Source organism: Pongo pygmaeus, chromosome 6 (assembly GCF_028885625.2).
Source record: "Pongo pygmaeus isolate AG05252 chromosome 6, NHGRI_mPonPyg2-v2.0_pri, whole genome shotgun sequence".
NCBI lineage: Eukaryota > Metazoa > Chordata > Mammalia > Primates > Hominidae > Pongo > Pongo pygmaeus.
Window position 1 is genome coordinate 120917016 of NC_072379.2, and position 17105 is coordinate 120934120.

The following is a 17105-nucleotide window of genomic DNA, read 5'->3' on the forward strand; positions in this document are numbered from 1 at the left end:
AACAAAATTAAAGGACTCATGCTTCCCAGTTACAAAACTTTAATGAAAAGCTACAGGAATCAAGAGAGTCTAGTACTGCCATAAGAATAGACATATAGATCAATGGAATCGAACTGAGAACCCAGAAATCTTATGTTTACGATCAATGGATTTTAGACAAGGATCCAAAGACTTTTCAATGGGCAAAGAATAGTCCTTCCAACAGATGGTGCTAGGACAATTGAATATTCACATACAAAAAGTCAAATTGAACCTTTTTCTAACACTATACACAAAAATGAACTCATAAGGGACCATAGACATCAGTGTAAGAACTATAAAATTCTTAGAAGAAAATATTTAAGTATGTTTCTAACCTATTTTAATGAGAAATTAATCTCAAAGTTTTATAATAATTCTATTTCACCTAATTTACCTAACTCAAGATATTCCCCTTATTTTTTATATAAACTTTCAGAGGAAGCAGATTTTAGCCAAAAGACAGAACAAATTCAAAGTGAGAAAATCCAGATCTCTTTCCTAGTTCTGCCCGGCATTTGCTATATGGCCTTGGGCATGTCAGTTACCCACCTAGGACTTGGTTTCTCCTGTTTACCATTTGGGTAGGTTCACTAGATCATCTTTAAGATTGTAGCCAGCCAGGCACGGTGGCTCATGCCTGTAATCCCAGAACTTTGGGATTTTTATATATATATATATATAATTTTATATATAATTATATATATATATAATTTTATATATTATATATAATATATATATTATATATATAATATATATTATATATAATATATATATTATATATTATATATATAATTTTATATATAATATATATATTATATATATAATATATATAATATATATTATATATATATTATATATAATATATAATTTTATATATAATTATATATATTATATATATAATTTTATATATAATATATATATTATATATAATTTTATATATAATATATATATAATTATATAATTATATTAATTTTATATATAATTATATATATTATATATAATTTTATATATAATATATATAATTTTATATATAATATATATAATTTTATATATATTATATATTATATAATTTTATATATAATATATAATATATATAAAATTATATATATTATATATAATATATATAATTTTATATATATTATATATATAATTTTATATATAATATATATTATATACATAATTTTATATATATTATAGATATAATTTTATATATATTATAGATATAATTTTATATATAATTATGTATATAATATATAATTTTATATATAATTATATATAATATATAATTTTATATATAATTATATATAATATATAATTATATATAATTATATATATTATATAATTTTATATATAATTATATATATTATATAATTTTATATATAATTATATATATTATATAATTTTATATATAATTATATATATTATATAATTTTATATATTATTATATATTATATACAATTTTATATATTATTATATATATTATATATAATTTTATATATAATTATATGTATAATATATATAATTTTATATATAATTATGTATTATATATAATTTTATATATAATTATGTATATTATATATATAATTAGCTGGGCGTGGTGTTGCATGCCTGTAATCTGAGCTACTTGGGAGGCTGAGGCAGGAGAATCACTTGAACCTGGGAGGTGGAGGTTGTGGTGAGCCGAGATCACGCCATTGCACTCCAGCCTGGGCAACAGGAGCGAAACTCTGTCTCGGAAAAAAAAGAAAAAAAAAAGATTGTAGCCAGACCCAGGAATGGAATAATACACATTTCTAGGTTTTCATTATAAATACTGTGATGAAAAGGCATAAATCAAATAATCAGATTACCATTGATTGATAGGACCTATGTCTACAAGTTTAAAACAGTCATCACTTTTTTCATCATGCCTGATGGATAATTAGCAAGTGACGTAGTTATCAACACTTAGCACATAGACGTGAAGACATTCACTGCTTATACAGAACAGATGGACTACAGATACTGAATCTTGTCATACATTAAATAATATGCCTTGAAATCATTTTCCAGATGTTTTATGGCATAATTTACATGAGCCATACCATAAGTTTCTAAGATGCAAAAATGACTTCAACAGGGAAGATTTTCAAAAGTTTTTTTTTTTTTAAGGCAAATTTTTGAAAGCTTTTTTAAGAGTTGGAACCTAAGAAGTACCAAAGGTATACCCAACCAAATGGCACACTATCAAAAGCAATATAGAAAAGGACTTCACATAAACACAATTGTTTTGGCTGGGGGTAGGGAGAAGAAAAGCAATATGAATTCTCTCTTGATCTTAAACTCAAATTTGTGGGTCATTGAAGATGGCTACTAACCCAGAATGGAGGTCCTCTGGTACCAGATTGCCTTTTAAGTGTAGTGTCACATGCTATATAAAACTGCACTACAAAGTATACCTAACCAATATGCAAATGACCTTCATCCATAATTTAGCCTATACTATTTTAATTTTTTTTTTTTTTACTTACAAGCTTTTTGGTATTATTTATAAGATCCTTTAGGGAAATTAATGCCAAGTAGTGTTATTGGGCTACTTATTTTCTAGAACCAACAAAGATTTGATTACAGATTTGTTTATTTGTTTGTGACAAGAGTAGAATTGGTGTTTACCCACACTACAGTGAACACTAGCAACATATTCAACCTCAATGCCAACATGTTTTAATTTACCATTTTATATTCTATGAGATGCTGCCTTCTTCCCATTCAGTCAGAGTTATTGGTACATTCTCTATCGATCCGTCTGCCCATCCAGCCACCCATTCATCCATCCTTCTCTACCTATATATCTTATCTCTCCTTCCAAAATGTTTTGAGATTTCAAGTTATCCCAATTGAGGCTAAGGTAGGTAAGGAAATCCAGGATGCAGCTGAACAACATATGATTGGTGGGATTTACTTGCTACTAGAAATCCATCTAATCATTCAACAAATATTGAACACCTATTCTACTCCTGGCACAGTATTAAGAGTTGGGTTTACATAAAATCAAGAGATATGGCCCCATCTTTTAAAAATTTAATAAAGATATAAGCACAAAACAGATATAATACAAAATAATTACACTAACCACCTATTAAGAAAAATACTTAAATAATGTAGAATAATGTCCAGGAAATGAAGATTACTCTTAGATTGATTAGGTGTATTTTTCAAAACAGTCTTTTCTTTTCTTTTTCTTTTTTTTTTTTTTTTTTTTTGAGACAGAGTTTCACTGCTGTTGCCCAGGCTGGAGTGCAATGGTGCGATCTCAGCTCACCGCAACCTCCACCTCCCTGGTTCAAGCAATTCTTCTGCCTCAGCCTCTTGAGTAGCTGGGATTACAGGCATGTGCCACCACGCCCAGCTAATTTTTTGTATTTTTAGTAGAGACAGGATTTCTCCATGTTGGTCAGACTGGTCTTGAACTCCCGACCTCTGGTGATCTGCCTGCCTCGGCCTCCCAAAGTGCTGGGATTACAGGCGTGAGCCACCACATCCAGCCAAAGCAGTCTTTATGTAGGCTTTTGTGAATAGAAATTTGGGTTAGGTGGAGTGGAAAAGGAGAAGCTGTGGTGCTAAAGGCTGCTTAGGAAATGAAAGGCCGTTTCACAGAGAAGATACCTCTGAGCTGTCTTGAAAGAAGACAGTGTTTGCCTGGCATATTGGCCAGTGAGATATTTTGGTTAGAAGTAGAGGAATGTTTAAAGCAGAATAGATAAATACTGAGTCAGGAGAGAAAAGGCAGGTTTATTTATCTACAGTGTGATTATATTGTTAGAGTATAAACTTCAATAAGAAAAGTCTAACAGGGTGTGAACCACAGACAGGTAGGGTTTAAGTATTGAAAAGCCTTGGATATTATAATCTAAATATCTGTAAAATATATAACTAGAATATATGGGCAAAAGTAAAAGGGAGATAGATATGAACCCGTTAGAGCTGTTAACAGTGGATCAAGAAGACCTGTTCTTTGAGTACCATTTGTAAATACTTAGAAGGGAATGAATTTTGAGTTAGTAGAAGAAAAAATAAAATCTAGGAAATAAGGAGGATTCAAAAGGAGTGATCTCCTTCTCATTGAAGGCATTCAAACTGGACCTTCTTAACCATAGGTTAGAGATGCTGTTGAAGGGATTCTTGTATCACCTGTGATACTGCACTATCTTTTTAAAGGCATTTTACTATGTTAAGATTTGTTGAAATATTTTTTAAAACATTTCACCAGCTTGCATAACTATATATTGGAGAAATCAAAGGGATTTTAATTCTGCAATCTTAAAAGCAAGTATCAAGTCCAGTGTTTCCATATCAATATGTCAGAACATGCTCCATTCATAGTTGCACAGATAAGCCAAACTTTCTGTATAGTTTCTGCCACAATCTGGTTTCAATTCTGCTCATGTGGGCCTTCTGTAGGATAGTTTCTGTGGCCCTCATGTCTCTCATTCCTCATCAGTCTGCCATAGTCTCCATTTTCCAGGATATTAACCTAGTTAGGAGGGTCCCTTTGACACTTGCTTCTGTATCCACTCACCTTTCTCTTATTCGACCTGCTCTCTCTTGAAGATATTTCTGTGTTCTCTCAATATATCTTCTCTCAGGTGTGATTATCAAAGGCTTATACTACCACAGTAGATGGCTAATTTTGCTATGTACATCATTGCTTTATTTTTGTTTATTTGCTTGTGACATTAAGGTTATAAGTAAACTATATAATTTTACACCACTCCTACTTATAGAAGTTCATTCATCAGAGAAATGCTTCGGGGTTACCTCCAACATGACACACATGCTCCCGAGCACTAAAGACTAACACTGCAGTGATTGAGACAAAGTAGTTTGCCTTGTGGAGCTTACATTCTGATAAGAAGAGACCAATTATAAACATGTAAAACAAATAAAAACATAATAGTATTTCAAATAGTGATGTGCCACAGAGCAAACAAAAAGGCAAAGAGTAGTGACTTAGTGAGATAGCCTGACACTTAGCTGTCATGATCAGGGGAGAACTCAGAGGGAGCGACATTTGGGCCAATGCAAAAGTGATGGGAAGGAGGCAGGAAGCCAGGGGGAATGGCAAGAGTTAAGGCCCTGAAAAGCTACTGACAGGGCTTCTTCAGAGGTGAAGGAGAGGACCAGTGTGGGCTGGATCCTGGTGGGTGAGGGAGAGAGTTGCAGGAAAGGAAGCTACTGAAGTAGGCTGGGGGCAAGGTCAGGGTTTAAAAAGGTCTTAAAGCCCTTGCTAACATAACTGAATGTAATTCTAATTGCAGTGATAAGCCATTCAAGAATTTTATCTAAAGGAACTAATTTACTAGAAAAAAATAAAGATTTAGGTGTGTCACTATATAAGAACAAATGTTACATTAAAACTTATTAGGATAAATGCCTTGTAGCTTGAAGGTTTAGATGGAAAGTGAGATTGTCGTTTTCAGTCAAACAGAACTCAAGTGTTTCAATTTAACCACTCATGAATATTGCTCCAAATAAATTTAATGACCTACATCAAAGAGTGTCATTAGCAGTTTTAATTATCCAGTTTTTAAAATTAAAGATGGTTGGCTTTACTTTATAGCAGTAGTTGGTTCTTTGCTCTTGTCGATAGTTTGTGGTGTGCTCTTACCAGATGTTACTCTTATTATCTGAATGAAAATAGATTCAGGTGACATTGTAGATCATAGTTGTCACTGAATCTGAATATATTCATTCTCGAAACCCTCATCAACAAGGCTAGCATCTGTTGGGGAGAAAATCACTCCTATTTTTGGTTGTATGCTCATTATTTTCTCATTTAAGTTCTGTCACTCCTGCATTATTACAGCATGAAGCTACTTTCTTTTTTCATCAAAATGTTACCACTGTGTAGTTTCATTTCTACATAGTTCATAGTTCATTTCTGTGTACTATGGACTGTGTAGTTAATTTCTACATAGTTCATTTCTACATAGCTTGCTGCTTTTTGCTAGCAGCTGTATATGCTCAGAAGAACATGGTCATTTAAATGTTGAGTGAAAATAGCTTTGGACATTATTTCTTTTCTTCTCTGGCTCTATCCAAGATAGCAGGACATTTTGGGTATTATAGCCACAATGGAAGAATATGTAGGGCATTGAGGTTTCCTATATTAACAAAGTATCACTTTGAACCCAGCTACAACTTCAAACACTGTCTGTGCTTTTAGCATGCCTGATACCTGCTTGCTCTTCTGCATCTGCTACAGGTAAAACTGAGATAAATTTTATAATTTAATATCTTGTGACTTGTTAAAATGGATGTAGATCCAGCAATCCCTCTTCTGGGTATATACCTGCTTTTGTTTTAATTCTGGAGATTTCTATCAAAATTTTCAAGCAGCTCAGAAATTGTCTTATTATCCATAGCAACTAGTAGTATAAATTGTTTTCTTTTATTTCCAGGAAATGCTTCCAGACTGCACACTTTTACTTAGAGGACAGTACATCCCCTAGAGTTATATCCACACCTCCAACACCTATCTTTCCAATTTCAGGTAATGGCTTAAAGTGTGACCATGAGTAGCTGGTAGATGTTGAACAAAAAGCACAATGTTGAAAGGTTTGTTTTTATTGGGACACTATGCAAATTGCTATAATGTAGATTAGTAAATTTTTGTGTTGCCCCAAATATTTATTACATCATGTTTCAGGTACTCAGGTTTATATTCTGTCCTCATTAATTTTAAACGTTCTTAATCATACAGATGATATTGCAAAAATAATTTATAATTGTTCAGGTGTATTATGTTAAAAACATAAACATTTATAGCAATAAAATATTAGTTAAGAATAATGGTGACTTTTACTTATTCCTATTATGTTAATGGAAACCCAAGCAACAAAAGTCAGATTAAGTCAATGCAGAAAATGTGGATGGGAAAAAAATGACAAAAATAAGGATAAAGTATTGTTCCTTTCTGATTACTTGAGTTTATGTGATAAAAGGTTTTTTTTTAACCTACATTAGAAGGAAAGATCTATAAAATTGTGGTGGTAATAGCAGGAAAAGCCATGAACACAAACAATATATGGTTGCTTGAAATAATCTCTCAAAATGTTGAACAGTTGAATATTTGGGAAGACTTTAGCTATTTTTATCATAATTTATCTGAATAACAGTATTCAAAGGTAGCCAGGGTCATTTTGATAGAGACATCCATTAATCCTAGAGTTTACACTATAAGTAAAATCATAACCACTCATTTTTAATACAAATTCAAGGGGTGCATGTGCAGGTTTGCTACATGGACATGTTGCATATTCAAGCCACTTATTTAATTAACATTTTATAGCATCTTGGATTGAAAAGTGGCAACAAAAAATAGTGGTCTGGAATTGTGTGATCTGGAAAATAGAGGACAATAAAAGGAAAGAGAAGTTAAGAAACTAGGGATACAAAAGGAGAAATTCATCTATGGGATCATTTCACAGATGGCACTTTTTAAATTCTCTGACTGATGCTCCATATTCCATTGCTAGAGGCTCAAGTTCTACAGGATATTATCTTCTGAAATCTCATGACTTAAAAAAAATAGAAAAAAAGACAAACATTTTATTTATATTTTACATTTATATGTTGATGTTTGTTATATGTTTATGTCATATATTATATATATTATTTATATATATTTAACTATGATATTTTCTTTTTGTGCCTTATAAACTTAGAAATTGTAAGTGTTTGCTATTTTTCCTCTTTTATCAAGTCTGTGTCTTTAAGCACCACTGTTTTATTTGTTTTTCTAGTTTACATTAAAATACTATTATTTTAGTACCACAGTGTCTCATTACCATATTTAGAAGTTTTAGACCAACAGCTCTCGGTTATCTGTTACATTTTGATTCCTTTCACTTCCAAACATGTCTCTTCCACGTACCCCATCAGCATGGGTATGCAAATTAACTAAAATTTTATCCAAAGTCCAACATGGTTTATTTTTAACAAATAAAATAATACAAAATCAGAACCTAGTCCAGGAGATCCAAACTCCCCTGTTTTGAGTGTCAAAAGAGTGGTGATCCAAGGGCATCTCCTTATTTCACTTGTTCAGTTCTCAAAGATTCCCTCTTGATCACCTGAATATGCATGTTTTCATGTAAAAATCAGAAAGCAAAATGAGTGTTAGTCTCACTTTCTTGCAGACCAATTAATAGAAGAAATTACCAAAATACCTGACTGTCAATAAAAGGTAGTAGTCTACTTATGAAAGGAGGTTGGCTGTGCAGGATAACATCAAGGGTTTGAAGGACATTTACTAGAACTAATGACTTACATGTGACAAATCATTTCTGTTTTCTTCTCTAATTATAAAAGCTTCTTCTAAGCAAGATCCGTCTATAAGTATGAAGGTAGAATTACACCTTTGTCTAGTGTTTCTTAAGCTTGACTGACTAATTCAATTTTAGTATTCAGATCCACTCATCTAAGAGAGAGAACAGATGGATTCCAATTTTTTTTATCAGCAAATTCTTGGTAACTGAAGCTTTAAAATATTAGATGGCCTAAATGCTGAACATCTGTTGATATAAATAACTGTTTCTAGTGAAATGTGTTTGATGTTTCCTTGTCAGAGAAATCACTTGTAAAATTGCATACTGTGAACTAGTAATATGTTCAGTCTAAGAAAGTCTTTCCAGGAAAAGAAAAAAAAATCAGAACCGGTTAAAATAATTTGGCCCCTTCACAATTAATTAACAGATCCAATGACTTTGTTTACATAGCATATTTTCAAGTTAGAATTCTTGAAATTTTACAGATTAAAAGTTCCAAAGGCTTTTGACATTATCCTTAACGAAATTCTCCATATAAATGTTTTCTATTATTTATAGAGAGAAGGAAAAAATGTTTTCAAATGTAAACATCTGACTATTTGACTGTAAGGCATTAAAATGTACAGTTTTATAAAACTGAAATTGCACTATCTATTATGCTTGGTCCACAGGAAAATTGAAACTATATTATTTCTGCATTTTTTCTCAGAATTTACATGCAACATCCAGGCATGTTAAAGAAAGTTGTCCATCAAAAGATGCAGTCCACTGATAAGGAGTGGGGCTATGGTGGTATTTATAAATAAACATTGAAAATAAATGATTTTATCTTTAGGTATAGACGGAAAAGAGATTGCTGAACAAATCAGATTTCTGAAATACAGGTTTTGATTGATAATAAATGTAGAGAAAATTAGTAATTGTTGCTTAATAATTGAATGCTGAGATTTAGTTAGAATTATACAAATAATTGAACTTTGAAGTTGTTTTAGAAGCTACTTATAAATGATAGGTACGTTTGTTTCTGTTAAATTGTGCTCTCTAACACAATTTTTTTATTCACGTAGATGATGTTGGAGCAATTCCAATAAAGCACTTTCCAAAGCATGTTGCAGACTTACATGCAAGTAGTGGGTTTACTGAAGAATTTGAGGTATGATTTTAATATGTGTATTTTAAATAATATAGAAAATAGTGAAATTTAAAAGATTCAGCAATAGGCTATTTCTTGACCTAAAGACAGTGAAACCATTTGTACTTCTAGTAAAAATATGAGTTCCATAATTACATATGTGTTTAGGAGATGTGTTATAGTTACCACATAATTTAGAAAATTGGTTTTCTATTTTAAAAGCCAAGTTGTACTGGTGGAAACATAAAAAACATTGTTCATTTTCTTCCATAAAGTACAAATCTTTAATATTCTTTTTAAAAATCTGAATTAATAACTGATTCTTTTTAATTTTCTAAATTATATAAATTATACTAAACTACTAAATTTCATGATTTCCAGCCAAATTACATAAAAATTCTTAACTGTGGTTTGTATACCAGTATTAATGCAAAAACACTTAGATAACACATTATACCAGGTAAAAATGTATCTTCTTTTCAAGAAAATGTGCATTTCTAAAAAAACATTTGAACTTCAAAATCAGTAAATTTTTCCAATGATATTCTGTTAAAATACTCTTAGACAGAAGGACAGAGAAATTTACTGCCAATTTATCGTGGCTCACTGAACTATCAGCTAAGCAGATTTTTCAAAATAGAGAGCTATAAGCACAAAGGTAACAATAAAAACCACAAAAAATAAAAGCTACCCTTTGTGAACACCTTCTTATATGTCACTGGACTACGTGCTTTCACATTCAACTTTCACCCATCCCTGGGAATTACTTATTATTATTTCTATTCATATTATTGATGAAATCAAACTTCATAGAATTTAATTAACAACTGATAAATAACAGAGTTGCATTCAAACCTAAGTCTGTGATTTAAAAACTCATGTCCTTTCCACTGTAGCTGTAAGCAGGAAAGCGGTCTTCAGCCTCCACTCTGGGCATTCCTCACTAGAGAGCTTCATATTACATTTTTGTTTCCCTTTCCCCTAACCCCAGTGGCTCTGCGGGCCTCCCTCTTTGAAGTACTTTGAGCTGTGAGCCTAATCACAAAATCCACTCTCTCTTGATTTTCTTTCCCCACTGCACCCAGCAATTGCTTCCCAGGACTCACACCCGTCATTATTTATTTAGGGAGGCAAAATGTTATAGATTAGAAAGCTTTAAGAAATCAAAAGAAAGAGACGTATGATATGTTTTTACTAATTTAAAAATAATAGGAGCCAATTTATTTAATTCTAAAAGAAATCTAAATCATAGCTACATTGAATAAGAAAGCAGTGTGAGGCAGTACTAAGTAGGGTGGAATAATATAAAGAGTTACATGTCTAAAACATCAAATTATTATTTATTATTTTGACAGGCTAGAGGTTACACATGCTATAGTGGTAACTCAGTGTTAATTTCAGTGTTAACTGATAGAAATTATCAGGCTAACATCCAACAAAATAAGAAAAAATAGACAATTTATAATATAAATTACTGAGAACATACGCAAATTCATGGTTTTCATAACTATAAAATCATTTTGAATATTAAGTAGTCCAAAATAATTAAATTAATAAAATAACCTCATGTTTTCACTTTTAAAGTTTTTTCTTAATTCTATCTCTTTTAACTCACTGCCTGATTCAAGAAAATTTTACACTAACTGAATAATTAGCTTAGTAACTAATAGTGTTATACCTTTTAAGTGGTTCACACATCAAATTGCTTTTAATTGTTCGAATGACTTGCTGCAAAAGAAGCCTTAAAAGGTTATGTGGAGCGAGATTGGGCCATTCGCTGATGAATCAGATTTTTATTTTGGTTATCTACTTTCTCAGAAATTATAAGGCTTTTATTTTATTATATAATACTAAATAATTATAAATTCTAAACATATATTTAGTTAGAAAATATTTCTGAAAGCATATTAACTCATTTTTAATAAAAAAATGGGCAGGAACAAATTTTCTGTACTTACTGAAGTTTAAACAAAAAGAAGTCTACTAATTAAATATTTAGAGTGTTATGCTATCTAAATTTTGTTTCAAAATGATGTAGTGTGTGTGATTTTTAAAATTTTTAGGAAATGATTAATGTTTTGATAGCCTTAAATCTGTTACAAACCACCTAATAGGAAGCTGTTTACTTTTTAAAGTAACCCCCCAAAAAATAAAAACAAAAAAGCATATCACTAATTCAGAGTTTCAAATAGTGCTACTATGGTCAAATAAAATAAAATTTGGATATTAGCCAATCTGACTAATATGACAAAATGTATCATGGAATATGTGGTTCCTCTCATCTGCATTTTTAAAATCATCATATTATGACATCACTATCTCCTTTTAAAAGTGTTATGTTTTCTTTTACATAATTTTAAAGTTCCAAATTATTAGACATTTTGATTTGCATGCAACTGTTTGAAACATTCTGTTGTGTTAGTATTTGACAAATGTATTTATTGCATGATCACAGTTTTCCATTGTAAACCTAATATGAACGCTTTTTTTTCTCATTTGTCGTGTGCTGTGGAATTTGATTTCTTTACTTTTTTGGCATTCATTCCCTCATTAGACACTGAAAGAGTTTTACCAGGTAAGGCATTATTTCACTGCATTTTCTTTTAGCCAAGAAGTAGTTGTAACATTTAAAAAATTTCATTTGATAGATTATTTTGTTTGTTTTGTCTTCGTTATTATATTTTAAGGCACGTTGTTTGAAAGAATGTGTGTTAAAATGATTTACATATTATTTTTTACAGGAAGTGCAGAGCTGTACTGTTGACTTAGGTATTACAGCAGACAGCTCCAACCACCCAGACAACAAGCACAAGAATCGATACATAAATATCGTTGCCTGTAAGTATATTCTTAAATCAGCTCTGACTTCAATATCATTGCCATTTTGGTGCCTTTTAAAAGTGTCCTGAAGTCATCTGAGAGCTGACCTTAGTGTGGCTTTTGGGGCCTTTTTATCAGGGAATAATAAGACTTGTGTTAGATAATATGTAGCATTGTATCACTCTGACTTAAATACCTTCTGCAATTAATAACATCTGTTTCATTTAAACAAAACAAACTTAGAATTTTAATCCAATCCTTTCTTTTGTTCTTTCTTTCATGGACTGTACATCTCCCTTTGTGTTTTTTGTCCTATTTTCACCTAGGATTTGCTTACTCTTATGTGAATTTACCAACCGAATGACATTTTCTTTAAACTTTTTCTTTTTTCTTCTACCTTTACCTGTTTCCTCCCTTTCTTGGCATTCTTCCTGGGGTCTTATAAAGAATTAGTTGGATTCTTTCTTTTAATTCTTTCTTTCTCTTTGTTTTCTTAGCCGTTCTCTCTCCCTTTCTCCTTAATGAGCAGCTATCTGGCTTTTTTCATTAGTGCAATTTTACCTAATATCTCTCTATGAAATTATTATCTTTCTTCTGTCTTCTTACAGCACTTCTGGTTGCATTTGTTCCCTTTTATTTTTGTTTATATTCCCCTTCATCTCCTAAAATTCATCTTCATGTTCCCTCCCCACTCCAAAAACAAACAAACAAACAAATAAACATTCTACTTATACCCTTTCTATATATTCAGTGGCGTGGCCCTTCCTGGCTTCATAGGAGCATGGTATTACCAACGAGGTTATTTAAATTCTGGTTTCATTCTAGTTCTGAAAGCCAATGGAGCTGCACTCTTCTCCCTGTTATTATCATGGTCTCTTACATAGTTTGTATAGATGTTGCCTTTCTTTCCACAGAGTTTACACTAGTTTTTATTTTTTAGTAGAGGGCTTTATGTTTGTCTTCCTGGACTGCATCTATCCTGGCTACACATAAAACTCACTTGCTTCTTGAGATAAAATTATTAGACTTTCCTCTACAAGCTAAATAGAACATACCCATAAGGTAATTAAGGAGGAGACAGAGATTAACATTTGATGAACACCTACTATGTGGCTGGCACTGTAAATAGGTTATTTCATTTAATCCCTGAAACAACCAGGCAAAATAGGAAATTGTCCAATTTTAGAGATAGAGAAAAACAATCCAGAAATTCTAAAACTATTAAAACCAAACTACAAAAATAGGTCACCGTGACATTGAGACCCATCTGTCAGTTGCCATATGTCTATTTGCACATACATTCCTGTATCAATGTGACCTGTTACCATCACAGAAGTATTCATATCCCAGAGTATCTCTTTAACTTGTTTTGGTTTGGTCTGTATTCACTTCTTCATCCTTGAGAAGAATAATCTTCCCAGTGAAACTCCCATGTTTCCTTCAAGTAATACTTTATTTCTCATATGTATCTTCTCCAAATAAATAGTTTTTCTGTAGAACTGAATTTAATCTCAAACTCCTGTAATCATACTTTGAATTACCATAGTTATACCTTATATCATTTACCAGATTTTGCATCCATCCTGTTTTCACTGGCAGTGTGCTCTCTACCTCCTCTGTGCTTGAGCAGCTGTTCTCCTTTCTCCTTTTGAAGAAGTTTCTCTTTGAGGCTCTTCCTGAAAGAGCTGTTTGCTGTAACCATTCACAGAAACTTGCTAGGGAAACTTTGGCTTTCTTCTGTATCTCTTCTTCCTTCATCAGCCTTCTGTTCATCCTTCCCTAGCTTTGTGAGCCCCCCCACCCATCACGTTTTCATCTCTTTGAGAAGCTCTCCACTGTTCACAGCCCTTGTAACCAACCTTAAAATTCCATTTAAAAGACCAACTTCAGATGTCAACCTCTATAGAAACTTTTATCTCAAACCAAAACAATTTCTGTTTTCATATCCCTCTACTACATTGCACCTCTCACTTGACACCTGTGTATATACCCTAGTTTCACCTATTACCTTAGAAATGTTCCTGAGGGTGGAGATTCTTTTTATATTTGTCTTTGTTATCTTTGTTGTCTCTGTATCCCCAAAAAGCCTATTAAAGTAAATGATTGCTTGTGTTGATTTTAATTGTATGAAATAAATTATTATGCAAATATGAATTATCTTTATGCTGAAAAGTAGTCTGTGCTACAATGAAATATATTCTCTTTATATTACAGATGATCATAGCAGGGTTAAGCTTGCACAGCTTGCTGAAAAAGATGGCAAACTGACTGATTATATCAATGCCAATTATGTTGATGTAAGCATGTTTTAATTGAAAATTTTATAGAAATCACATTAGACTGAATTATACCATAATGCCATACATGCATACATATACTAGTGCTTAATGTCATGTTATTTGATAGAGAATAAAAATGGTAAAGTAACAGTAAATAATTTTTAAGAGAGCCTATGACTAAAAATTTTCATGTTAAATGACACTCAAGCTATTTTGCTTGGTTTATCTCCTGAGTGAGGAAAGGAATTCCTGATGGGAGTGTACCTTCAGGATAGAATAGGTAGATTCAGATAGGTTTCTAACTCTTTAGATGTGAAGGGCAGGGCCGGGCTTGGTGGCTCACGCCTGTAATCCCAGAACTTTGGGAGTCCAAAGCAGGCGGATCACGAGGTCAGGAGATCGAGACCATCCTAGCTAACATGGTGAAACCCCGTCTCTACTAAAAATACAAAAAAAAAATTAGCCGGGCGTTGTGGCGGGCGCCTGTAGTCCCAGCTACTCAGGAGGCTGAGGCAGGAGAATGGTGTGAACCTGGGAGGCGGAGCTTGCAGTGAGCCGAGATCGCGCCACTGCACTCCAGCCTGGGCGACAGAGCAAGACTCCCTCTCAAAAAAAAAAAATGTGAAGGGCAGGGCCAATGCTTATTTTAAGTTTCCCATAGCTCCTGGCACAAGGATGTGCATTTAGCAGATGAACAAAAAATGTCCATAGTAGTACTGATTAAAAGGCAAACATGATTATTAATCCAGTTATCAACCTTTATAATTTTGGGTATTCCTCAGGATACCCAGCTTTGTGGAACTTACTGGGACTCTCCAGAGACTGTAGACCGCTCACTAAGTTGGTTTTTCACTGTGATCACCTGAATGTCAGCAGAACTCAATTACTTCCCTAAGATGCACCTCTCAGCCTAGCTGGCTTCAGGTTAATACTGTGTGGAACACTGAATTCAAATAAATGAGTACATAAGTATAAAGTGGGTTTGTTACAGGCAACCGTTTCATGCTTCCTGAGGAGGAAATATGCATGTCAGAATGAACATGAGATCTGGAGTTAGAACTGATTTTGAATCCCATCTCTGCCACTGGCTAGCTGTGGGACTTTGGAAAGCCACTTAACTCCTCTGAGCTTTAGGTTCCTCATCTCCACATCAGGATTGATGCTTCCATTTTGCATAGATGAAAGATTAAGGTTCACGTTCTGTATTAGTCTATGAAGGACACTGCTATGAAGGAATACCCAAGACTGGGTAATTTATAAAGAAAAGAGGTTTAATTGACTCATAGTTCTGCATGGCTAGGGAGGTCTCAGGAGACTTACAGTTATGGTGAAAGGTACCTCTTCACAGAGTGGCAGGAGTGAGAATGAGTGCCCAGTAAGGAGGAAAGCCCGTTTTAAAATCATCAGATCTCATGAGAACTCACTCACTCTCACGAGAACAGCGTCGGGGGAAATCACCCTCATGATTCAATTATTTCCACCTGGTTCCTCCCACAACACACAGGAATTACAGAAACTACAATTTAAGATGAGATTTGGGTGGGAAAACAGCCAATGCATATTATGCTCATAAAACATCTTGTACAAAATGGGACACAGTGACGAATTGCTAATAATGATTAGCACTTCTCAGCACCTTGAAGTAGAGTAAGGAGGTTACACTCCAGATGCTTTTTTTGCTGTTGTAGACATCTGAGCCCATTGCCTAAAATACATTTCAAAGCAGTGCTATTAAAGACTTGATTTTAAGCATAGCAAGTAGACTGCAAATGGATTAAATACACTTGGAATACAGATGCACAGAATTATAGTTGTGTCAAAGCAAAGAGAACGATTCTTTTTTTGTTTTTTTGTTTTTTGTACAAAAATGATAGGGATCCTTCTGCTTCCTAACCAAGAGTATTTTCTAACCAAGAGTAGCTATCTTAGTTAGTACCATCAAATTTCTCCAACTTTGCAAGTTTATTTTTTTATGGTTTTCTTTTATGAAAAAGTATGCTGACCTTAAAACTTAGGTATTGTACAGTTGAAGATGACATATAAATCAGGTAGTAGGAAATATTTGTCATTTAATTCTTCAGGGCTACAACAGACCAAAAGCTTATATTGCTGCCCAAGGCCCACTGAAATCCACAGCTGAAGATTTCTGGAGAATGATATGGGAACATAACGTGGAAGTAATTGTCATGATAACAAACCTTGTGGAGAAAGGAAGGGTATGTAGATAATCTGTTATGTCATCCCCAGAAAAGTAATTAGAGGTACTTTAAATTAGTTTTAATAGAGTCAGCATTAGGAAGGAGCCAAAGTTTTGAGAGTTAGTTGGGATTCTTTTTTAGTAAATATGACAGCTAAAGGGAAACTGTTAATACTGTTAGTCAAAAAGTTTCGTTATGAATCATGCTTATCTGCCTTTTAAATGCATTCTTCATACTGTGAGAGAAGTAAATGGGACTCATTGAAAAGCAATGTAGAGTGAAATCGATTTTAATTCACAGGACATGGATTTTAGTCTTGGCTCTGTAACCTGAATCTTCTGACTCA

At 32.7% G+C, this 17105-nt stretch overlaps 1 protein-coding gene across 4 annotated transcripts in view; it reads left to right on the forward strand.

The window, feature by feature from the left end:
* Positions 1 to 17105, forward strand: part of PTPRZ1 (protein tyrosine phosphatase receptor type Z1) — a 187816-nt gene that overhangs the window by 147676 nt on the left and 23035 nt on the right. For 2 of the 4 annotated variants that reach the window (XM_054496480.2, XM_054496482.2), the window contains exons 14-19: positions 6462 to 6553; positions 9398 to 9483; positions 12017 to 12037; positions 12204 to 12300; positions 14497 to 14579; positions 16643 to 16777. In XM_054496480.2, the coding sequence (XP_054352455.1) occupies positions 6462 to 6553; positions 9398 to 9483; positions 12017 to 12037; positions 12204 to 12300; positions 14497 to 14579; positions 16643 to 16777 (514 nt within the window). The remainder of the gene's footprint in view (positions 1 to 6461; positions 6554 to 9397; positions 9484 to 12016; positions 12038 to 12203; positions 12301 to 14496; positions 14580 to 16642; positions 16778 to 17105) is intronic. The other 2 variants (XM_054496481.2, XM_054496484.2) reach the window with 1 other exon arrangement.